Source organism: Trichechus manatus, unplaced genomic scaffold (assembly GCF_000243295.1).
Source record: "Trichechus manatus latirostris isolate Lorelei unplaced genomic scaffold, TriManLat1.0 scaffold00022, whole genome shotgun sequence".
Lineage (NCBI taxonomy): Eukaryota > Metazoa > Chordata > Mammalia > Sirenia > Trichechidae > Trichechus > Trichechus manatus.
In genome coordinates, this window is record NW_004443958.1 from 12741843 (window position 1) to 12753463 (window position 11621).

The window sequence follows — 11621 nt, forward strand, 5'->3', positions numbered from 1 at the left end:
TTATACCACCACGGTAGTCAAAACAGCCTGGTACTGGTACAATAACAGATACATAGACCAATGGAACAATATTGAGAATCCAGATATAAATTCATCCACCTACAAGCAGCTGATATTTGACAAAGTCCATTAAATAGGGAAAAGATAGTCTCTTTAACAAACAGTACTGGCATAACTGGATATCCATCTGCAAAAAATTGAAACAAGACCCATACCTCACACCATGCACAAAAATTAACTCAAAATGGATCAAAGACCTAAATATAAAATCAAAAACAATAAAGATTATGGAAGAAAAATAGGGACAATGCTAGGAGCCCTAAAACAAGGCATAAACAGAATACAAAACATTGCTAACAGTGTACAAACACCAGAAGAGAAACTAAATAACTGGGATTTCCTAAAAATCGAACACTTCTGCTCATCAAAAGACTTCACCAAAAGAGTAAAAAGACAACCTACAGACTGGGGAAAAATTTTTGGCTACAATAAATCCGATCAGCATCTAATCTCGAAAATCTATAAGATACTGTGAAACTTCAACAACAAAAAGACAAATAACCCAATTAAAAAATGGGCAAAATATATGAACAGGCACTTCACCAAAGAACACATTCAGGTGGCTAACAGATATATGAGGAAATGCTCACAATCATTAGCCATTAGAGAAATGCAAATCAAAACTACAATGAGATACCATCTCATCCCAACAAGGCTAGCATTAATCCAAAAAACAAAATAATAAATGTTGGAGATCTTGTGGAGAGACTGGAACACTTATACAGTGCTAGTGGGAATGTAAAATGGTACAACCACTTTGGAAATGGATTTGGCGCTTCCTTAGAAAGCTAGAAATAGAAGTATCATATGATCCAGCAATCCCACTCCTTGGGATATATCCTAGAGAAATAAGGGCCGTCACACAAATAGATTTATGCACACCCACGTTCACTGTAGTATTGTTCACAATAGCAAAAAGATGGAAACAACCTAGGTGTCCATCAGCAGACAAATGGGTGAACAAATTGTGGTACATTCACACAGTGGAATACTATGCAACAATGAACAACGATGAATCCGTGAAACATCTCATAACATGGGTGAATCTGGAAGGCATTATGCTGAATGAAATTAGTAAGTTGCAAAAGGACAAATATTGTGTAAGACCACGATTATAAGAACTCAAGAAAAGGTTTAAAGAAGAAAATATTCTTTGATGGTTACAAGGGTGGAGAGGGAGGTAGAGGCGTATTCACTAATTACATAATAGACAAGACTTAGGTGAAGGGAAGGACAACACACAATACAGGAGAAGTCAGCACAACTGGACCAAACCAAAAGCTAAGAAGTTTCCTGAATACAACCAAATGCTTTGAGGGACAGAGTAGCAAGGGCAGGGGTCTGGGGACCACGGTTTCAGGGGACATCTAGGTCAACTGGCATAATAAAGTTTATTAAGAAAATGTTTTGCATCGCACTTTGGTGAGTTGCATCTGGGGTATTAAAAGCTAGCAAGCGGCCATCTAAGATGCATCAATTGGTCCCAACCCAGCTGGATCAAAGGAGAATGAAGAACACCAAAGACAAAATGAAAATATTAACCCAAGTGACAAAAGGGCCACATAAACCAGAGACTCCATCAGCCTGAGACCAGAAGAACTAGATGATGCTTGGCTACCACCAATGACTGCCCTGATAGGGAACACAACAGAGAGTTCCTGATGGAGCAGCAGAAAAGTGGGGTGCAGAACTCAAACTCTAGTACAACGACCAGACTTAATGGTCTGACTGAGACTGGAGGGACCCTGGAAGACATAGCCTCAGGACTCTCTGTTAGCCAAAACTAAAACCATTCCCGAAGCCAACTCTTCAGACAAAGATTAGAGTGGACTATGGGACATAAAATGATACTTGCGAAGAGTGTGCTTCTTAGCTCAAGTAGATACATGAGTTTAAATGGGCAGCGCCTGTCTGGAGGCAAGATGAGAAGGTAGAAAGGGACAGGAGCTGGTTGAATGGACATGGGAAATCCAGGGTGGAAAAGAGGAGTGTGCTGTCACAGTACAGAAAGAGCAGCCAGGGTCACATAACAATGTGTGTATAAATTTTTGTATGAGAAACTAAGCTGAACTGTAAACTTTCACTTAAAGCACACGCACACACAAAAAAGTATAACAATATAATAAAAAATCATCAACACAGCAAGGCACTCTAAAACATCATACGGGCTGAAAGGCATGGCAGGTACTCAGAACTTTCTGGATTATTCACTACCCAGGCACGAGAGCTAAGGCAGCCAGGCCAATGTCACAGCATTAGACCATGACTGACCGAGGGGTAAAACACTGTGATGTCTTGATTCCCAGGCCAGCCTATCAGCTGCCAAGCTAAACTATTTCAAAGAAAATGAACAATATGTTCAAAGAAATATATACAATAAAAAATATTGGTATTTGTTGAGATTAGTTTACTGGGACAATTATTTATCTAAAAAAGAATAAGGATACGGCAAGGATACTTACAAGCAAAAGCTACCTCAACTGTAAATAAGACCAGAATAACAAAGGTAACAATAGAAATCGTCATTAACTAAAGTTCACAGCTGAATAACGTATAAGGTCTTTGGCGCTGCGCTAGTATTGTATGTGTGAATTCTCGCATTTTCCCCATCAAATATCATAAATGGCTGGCGAGGTTGACAAGAAGGTCCTTGGTAGTTGCACTAAGATTACATTCATATACACCCACTTTCCTATATCCCTCCCTACCTGTCCCCCCTGCCCCATTTATATCACAAGATGGTTGGCATGTGTAGAATGAACTTTGGTATATAAGCATGTGTTATGGGTTATTTTGGGCACTTCAGGTATGGTGAAGCCTGTGGAAGGCCATTTTAAATACTGATTTCTAAGATATTCCATTGGCAAGCGTTCAGTTTTCCTAGGGAATTGCAGAGTTCTGATTTATCATGCATTCTCCAGAACTATCTGGGAAGAAATATACTGGAACTGGTGACTCTGATTACCCAGACAGGAAAACTTTTTCAGTTTACATTTGTCTAACTAGAAAAAGAAAACTCTTAAGAAGTTCCACTTGTCTTTATGTGAGTTCTAATTCAAAAAGAAACCTTCTGATATTACATTGCTTTCACTTTTTGATAGGAGCCATAAGAATCTAGTTGACAGAAAAATATGCTGTATTCCTCAATGGGCATTAACCATTAGCCAGTTGGCTCCTCAGTAGAAACTAGGTTGGTTCCAGTGTTTCTAGGGCCTGACCATCTGTCTAAGATCAGACCATCAAGAACTGGACCCAGAGAACCGATAGAAAACATTCTACAACTGTGGTGACCTTGGGGTCAGTCTTCAATAGCCAGTGGTGCCTCAGTGTGTTTCTTCAAGCACACTGCACAAGTACCTGAAGCCTGTGCACCATGACTCCAGCGGGTTAATAGCACCTAGCATGCCTTCCCTCCTGCACACAATGATTAAAACACCATAAAAGCTAAATAAGCAGTTATTCTTCTACCTATGACTCACAACTAGATAGGCAAATCATTTGTTCCTAGTAAATTATGACCTTGTGCAATCAGGTCAGACAACTGCCAGGCACAAAAATGGAAACCAGATGTGGCTGATGATAAAAGCACATGCCTCTGGTGAGCTGAGGTTGTCGCTGGCACAGCTGCAGATCTGGGAACCTACTGGCTCGGCTGTCAGGCACAGTCATGCAGAAGATGAAGATGAGGCTGAGTCAGTGGAAAAGTATAGTCAGTTTTAGGACATGATAAAGTGAGGGCCTGGGTTGTTTATATGCTGGTGAATTTAATTAAGACTTTCGGTAAAGAAGATTGTAAGCTGAGTCAGTGTCGTAAAATCTCAAATTAGAATTAGAGTTTATGCCAAAATAAACTCTAATTGAAAACAGATCCATTAGATGATTAAAAACTTCAGCCACAGCATTCCTGCTGTGTGTACATTGTAAACTGGAAAGAGAGCTAGGCCAATAAGCAAAACGATGAAAAAAATTAGAAAGTAGCACTTGTGAGAAAAGGTTTAAGACGCTGGGGATTTCTAGTCTGAGGAGAGAAGGCTGAGGAGAAATTCCACACATTTTCAAAGATATGAAGGCTGAGGAAGTCCAACTGCTGTTTTCACTTCTGACCACTCACAGGAAGCGGGAACACATGGCAGCTTGAGTGACTGTGTGGCGACATGGGGATGGGGAAGAACATCTTGACTGGAAGGGCTGTGAGACAAGGGTCTTGGGTGCTACTGAGGGAAGCAGCAGAATAATCTGGTATGGAACAATCTTGTAGAGACAGTTTTCTCTGAAGGAGCAAGGAAGTGCTGAAGGCAGTGCCTGTCTAGGGCAGGTCCTCAAGAAAAGTTTGTTGAATGAAAAACAAAAAGCAGAGGGTTTTCCAGGCCTGCGGAATTACACAACTCTGAGGAGGAGGGATATGCAGCTCTGGATGAGTGAATTCATTCGTTAATTAACGTTGATCAAGCATTTACTAAGTATAAGGAATTGTGCCAGCTCTAAACAAGCTCAGAGGTGTGACTTAGCCCAACCTATTTATTTTACTACCATGAAACCAGGAGTTTTAGAGTCATAGACGCCTTGAGCATGGAGGCTACATTTCCTCATATTCCCCAGGATCTAACAGTAGGTCAGCTATTCAGATATGTCACTGACTTGTCCAAGTTGACACAAAAATGACTTACCTAAAAAAGTAACTTGATTCTCATCCAAGGGCTCTCTACCTGCTAAACCACACTGTATCATGGAACAGATATAAATTCTGAAAGCCTTTATACGGAGCAATACAAACGGCCATCTTTTCTGCATTACCTGAGTCTGCCGTATGAAGCATTAGCCATCGGATAGCAACGTTGCAGTCTCTCAGGCAATTCAGAAACCTTGGGATGTTGTCCAGAACCATCTCCTCCCTTAGGTAGCCTTCCTTCAGAAATTGTTGCACCTGAGCATGCACTCGTTCACTGACAGTAGCATATCTGCTTGCCTTTGGGGGGAAAACTTGAATTATTTTCAAAGAAAGAAATAATTATTTATCTTGAAAATGAATCACATTCAAATGAATCCCTTGACAAACAACAACATCTCTCTACATGAGGTGAATCATGTCTGGTCTAAAGTTTAAAAGGCTCAAAGGCAACTGGCTGATTGGATATTTTTTAAAAAATAATTTTATCGTGTTTTTAGTGAAGGTTTATATGCAGTTTAGGTTTCCATTCAACAGTTTCTATACAAGTTATTCAGTGACATTGGTTACATTCTTCACAATGCATGAACATTCTTGTTACTCCCTTTCTAGTTGTTCCATTTCCATTAATCTACTTTCTCTGCTCCCTACATTCTTATCTTTGTTTTAAAGAAACTGCTGACGGTTGGGTCCAAAAAAGGGAACCTTTTAAAAGAAAAAAAGAACCAAGGGGGAAAATCAAGAATTTTTGAACCAAAAAGGTAATTAACCAAAAAGGGAACCCAAGGGGTAAGTGGTGGTGGTCCTTTTTTTTTAATTTGAGGTTCTGTTCCACATTTTTCTCCCATTCTATCCGGGTCCATCTATTGTGGCCTTGATTAGAATGGTCAGTAGTGGTAGCCAGGCACCATCTAGTACTTCTGGTCTCAGTGTAGATGAGGCTGTGGTTCATGTAGACCATTTGTCCTGTAGACTAATTTCTTTAGTCTTTGGTTTCCTTCTTACTCTTTTGCTCCAGATGAGTAGAGACCAATAGTTGTACCTCAGACTAGACATTTTTAAACAGGGTATTGGACTCAGAATTAAGAGACTAAATCCTAGTTCTGGCTGTGATTAAATATTGGTATGACTTTGAGTTTAACCTCTGAATATTGGTTTCTTTAAACATCAAATGGAGAACTGGATCAGGTGACCCCATAAATCCCTTCTATTCTTAACTTGGATAAAAAGAAACATAAAGACAGAAGCTAAATTGCCTATTCTTCCTATTATTATCAACCAAAGGAGGCAGAGAAGAGCAGAAATCAAAAGATAAGACTTCTATAGGTATATGAAAGCTAAACTAAATAATGTACATCCATATTTAAAAACTGAATTTTCAAACCAGCCTTCTGAGAATCTATTCATTCTGCTTTACTAAAGCAAGAGTTAAAATAAACTTTAAATGTCATTAACCTAGTCAAGTTAGTTTAAAACTATCAAAAGGTATTTTATCAGAAGACTCTGAAGAAACTTCTTCTTAAAATGTCATAAATGAGAAAATACTAATGTGGAAAAGCATTTTAGTAACGAAAAATTAATGCTCTGATGCTAGTAAGTATAGAAGTTCTATCACTTTCTCTAAAACATTTCTAGGAGATATGCCAAAATTGAAATTATTTTGTGCATTATTTATGGAATTCAATTTATTTGAATAAAACATGCTGAAGTGTTAGGAGACAACATTGTTCTATCCACATTGGAAACTCAAAAACCCAGCCAGCCAGGCTGAGGGACATGCTAGTTTAGAAATATCAATTATGCTCCCCAATAAAAGATTCTATGTTTATTCTTCTATTACACAGGTATTTCCTTCTGCTTTGTTTGCTTATTAATGAGACAGGATATAGCCATTTGAATTTTGAGGAGATGAATAACTTGGGTCTTGTTGCTTATTTAGTGCAACAGGGATGATGAATTTAAATGACAGTGATAGGACATAACTGTGTACATTCAGTTACCATCTTCAACATTCATCCTACTGATAAAAACATATTAATTTCAGATACTGGTGAAATCAGCTTTGCCCATAAGGACATGGTCTCTCAGCAGAGTAAACTGAGTCAATTGGGGCCCTATGTCACACTGACTCATTTTAGGATGGTCAATCTTTCTTAGGACCCAGGTCTCCCATTTACACACACCACATAATTTAAACATCTGTAAAAGTCTATCTTATTCCAATCTACAAAATTCACCTTTCATTAATCACTGCACTAAAATATTTATGTGGACATCTTCCAAATTCCTTGGGAAATCTACTTAGCTTGTTTCCTACCTCATATATGATACTTGTGATTATTAGAGAATTTTCCCTGCTTAACCAGAACCTGGAGCCCTGGTGGCGCAGCAGTTAAGAGCTTGGCTGCTAACCAAAAGGTCTGCAGTTCAAATCCACCAGTCACTCCTCGGAAACCCTATGGGACAGTTCGACTCTGCCCTATAGGGGCGCTATGAGTCGAGTCCGCTCGACGGAATCAGGTTTTGGTTTAACCAGAACTTACCTGTTCTCTGACATTGGAAAGGTCCAGGGTATTGTTTAAAGCTGTTTTTGCAGCTTTGTAAGGTTCCCAAGCATCTGCTAGATTTACTGTGATGCCCATGTAAATACTAATTACCTGAAAGAAGAGGCATTCGTTCAGTAATTGTTAAACACTTACTCACTTCAAGGCAAGGGCTAGGGAGAACATAACCTTATGAAAGACACTGCCCATCCCTTCAAGTCAAAGACTGTATTTACTCCATTCCAAAGAAAAAAACAAGATTTTCCAAATGCATAGGTTAAGTATTCTTCCTTACCAGCACTTTGGAACAAAAGAGTGACAGTGTTGCTATCCATGGAAAAATAACCAAAACAAGGCTTTCCTTTCTCTTCAGCCTGCCAGGATGTTTTTATAGGTGTGTATCATACAAATTGGATTTTGACCTTCCATAATACTAAAAAATGTTTCTGATTATAGGATTATGGTCAAAACTTCATTAAATTTAGGCACATAAAGCCAGACTATCAGAGGTTTCCTCTTGATGGTTCAACTCCAAGGTGATAAATACGATTCATCTGTGGACAGAAACCATTCTCTCCTAATGGAAGGCCGTTCTCCTATTGCCGGTCAAGAGCCTCATCCAGGTCCCTCATCACAGATAATACGATTCAACAACTGGCAAGAAGTGGAACAAAATCTGCTGAGAATATGCCTGCCTTTCAAACGCTTGTGTTTCCATTTCATTGCACTTTATTAAGCCCTCCATGTTCAAAGAAAACATTTCATACATATTCAGTATGTTATGTCATCTTTTTTCCTTTAAGAATTATTTTTAACTGAAACAAAAACATTAACAAAGTTACAAGCATACCCCTACAGTATATAACCTTAATAGCCCCATTACTGCTAGCTTACAGACAAAACTTAGTATAAAACCAAAATTCCATTCACAAAACGACAAATGAGACAAATTTTGCTAGCTTAGATGGATAAAATAGAAAAAAATAACAACAGTAAAAAAACCATTATGTAACTTAGTTGCAACCTCAGTAGCTAAAGGAAGATACATCCTAATATGTGGTTTTACCTTGAGACTATCAACTTAGGAAAAAGACTAATGGGTTCTTCAGGACATTTTACTGACTGATTTATTCCTTCATGTTACGATGTATAATATTCTTAACACACAGTAATTTTACCGTGGTGATTTTATGTGCTGTTATTTATATAACATTATGACCTCTGGGTAAAAGACCAGTAATTAGAATAGTTAGAATCAGCATTCCAAAAAACATGTTAGAGTGAACAAAGACTACTGTAATACTTGCCCAATTATCTGGAAAGTATTTATCCACTATCTCTCTCATCTTTGCTTGCTGGGTGTGCAGAATGGAAGGGTCAAAGTAGAGAATCACGTATAGCATAGCAGCTTGGTTTGCCAGGGCAGTGCTGCGATGCTCGGGCAACGGGTACGCGGAGACCTGCAACACAGAGCCCATGCCCCGGAGAGTTAGCCATTGGTAACCCTTGAATGTATATGGTCTCCAAGTAAGTTGTCTAGCTCTAAGGTGTACCAGTCTCTCACCAGTCCATCTCCTGTGAGGATCCTGGACAATGGAATGAACTGTGGCATTGCTAAAGTGTGGCCTTCCTTCTTACCCCTAACCCCACGATATTCTCTTCCTTCCAGCCCAAGAGTTGTACCATTTCTGTGTCTTTCCCATCACAGACAATGAAGTCAAATGGTAGTTGTCTTTGGTATCTTTGAAGTAAGTGAATGGTCCACATACTGAAGAGGAGAGTGAGGCAACTTGCAAATGCTACAGTATCTTTACAGCCCTGCTCATGCCACCTCCTTAGCGGCACTGCCCTTATCCCCCTTTGTCACCTGTTGCAATCTTGCTGTCCTGTTATATACTCCAAGGCACCCTGTGCTTCCTCACCAAAACACTCACCTTGCTTTACTGTAACTCCTTAGCTGTCTGTCTTCTTTCCTAAGCTACAAGCTCATTATGGGTAGGGACGATGGCCTGCCTTCTTCCGTGATATATCCCCAGTACCAGCACGTGGACTGGCACATAACACACACTCGACAACTATCAAGCACGGTTCAAATCCCATCTCCTCCCTAAAATCTCTGGTTCTGAAAAATTAACATCCCTCTTTCCTCTACCCTCCCATAACATAGCTCAAGAGGGTTTACATTGTTTCTAGCTGTTCCTCCTCTTCTGAGGAAGAAGGAAGGAAAGGAATAACCAAGAAGGAAAGTGAAACCAGTGTTTTAAACTATTAAGATCATAATAGATTTATTCCCCACCTGGTTGTAAATATCATCAGATCTGAGTCGACCAATGACCATACTAATGAACAATTCATTGATAGGCACTCTCTGGAAATAGCTCTCAGGATAGTTGGGTGGTCTTCTGGCTCCTGGTTGGTTGGAATAACCTGTACTTCTAAGCAGCTTACAAATATCATCCATATTTGAATCAGCAGAAGATCGGGCAGCACTGAGTCATATCACAATGGGAAATAAAAGACCAAACACACCACGTATATCAGAAACTCAAAAGTGCAAGGGACAAGAATTCCATCACAACTTGACTATAGTTTTAGATATAATCATGGGTCAATCTGTATTATTAAGATACAAAACTATACTTTCAAAAAGTCTATTATAGTACAGCAAACTTATGAGTATTAGTTCTACATAAAAGTCCACAATCTCTTTACCAAAATTTTTGGGTTTGGATTTGTTTTGGAATATAGCATTTTTCAAATGTAAGAAAATAATGTGGTACACAGATCATACAGAATACTCCAGCAGCGTTTGAGTTGGCATCCCATAATCAACATGTTAATATTTCTACAATAGAATTTATAAATATTCACACAAGTAAGATAAACAGCAACTGTGTATAGCTTCACATGTGTTCTGGTCAGGTTTTGACTCCAAATTATTTGAGGTTAGATCAGGTTTTGTTGCCATGGGAGTTACAGTGTGAGTGTGTTTTTAAAGCTCTTTGGATTTCAGGATTGTAGATAAAGAATGTGAACCTGCACCGATATTTCCCAAATTAAAAAATAATTCTAAAAAAAATTATGTCATTTTTAAGTGGGATATATACTAACTGGTTTTAATAGGCAAGCTGCTTCTTTTGCAGACATCTAATCCAAACATCCATGCTTTTTAGGGTGGTTTAGAATAGCAGTCTCTGAAAGAAGTGAACTAGCCTCAAAGAATCGTAGACTTGGCTGTGCCCTCCTACTTACACAAGAATCTCCTTTACCGCAACGCTGACTTGCAATTGTTCAGTTTCATTTTAATAACAGAAGCTCACATTCCAGTGAATTAACTGTGTACTCAAAAGGGCAAAGCCAGATTTTCAAAGCTGGGCTTAATGAAAAAAAAACTTTTTTTTCTTCTTCTTTACATTACGTATTATTTCTGTCTTTCAAGGTACTTTTAGAAATACAGGCAAGGCTATCCAAATTTCCTTTTTAGAAACATGGATGTTAAAACAGCTTGTGGTCAGGCTGATGGGAATGCATTGTGGATGCTGACAGGCACTCCCGTCACATAATGATAAAGTCCACAGGCTAGAAGAGTAACCTAGCATTGACCTGCTACAGGGTGGCAGCAGGACCCAGAGTGGCTGACTGCATAATGTCCCCAAACAATCCTTTCTCCGGTGAGGATCTGCCTCTCTGGTCCTATTTATTTTGTCCTAATCTGTCAACTTAAAAATGATCATTCTAGTCTGCACATTCCTAATGGACGCCTGCTTATTGTCTGATGATCTTGGAATCTTGAGTGTTTCTGACCTTGACCTTGTATCCCGATTTTGACTCATTTGTTCAATAAACTGAAAACCTGTATGCTGGGTACTGGCATTAAAAAGTTGGTTAGGGGGCTCCCGTTTTCCAAGCCCTCCTTCTTCAAGAGTCACACGTCTGTACAGACGTACACAAAACACGGCTGTGGATGTGTGCTTCTGTTTGTTTGGCTTTTGTTTCTAACTACGTGAGACTTCACTTCCAACCTGACCCTGAGTGATAACTTTTCAAAGTCATCAACCTGAAATGACAACAGAACACTCATTAATTTCCTTATGTCCTGCCAAGAAGTAATATTAGAAAACTTAAAAAAAAAAAAACAAAACCAAATAGAACATTCATTGTGCTATTGTGTGCCCTTGAGTTAATTCTGACTCATAGCAACCCCATGTGACAGAGCAGAACTGCCCCACAGTGTTTTCTCGGCTGTAACCTTTATGGAAGCAGATTGTTAGGTTCCTCTCTCACAGAGCTGCTGGTTTGGTTTGAACCGCCAACCTTTCGTTTAGGAGCCGAGAGCTTAACTGTTTGTGCCA

At 39.2% G+C, this 11621-nt stretch overlaps 1 protein-coding gene across 1 annotated transcript in view; it reads right to left on the reverse strand.

The window, feature by feature from the left end:
• WASHC5 (WASH complex subunit 5) overlaps positions 1-11621 on the reverse strand; it is a 63482-nt gene that overhangs the window by 37518 nt on the left and 14343 nt on the right. The window contains 4 exon segments of the mRNA XM_023728160.1: positions 4855-5026; positions 7270-7383; positions 8577-8729; positions 9566-9758. Coding sequence (XP_023583928.1) covers positions 4855-5026; positions 7270-7383; positions 8577-8729; positions 9566-9758 — 632 coding nt within the window.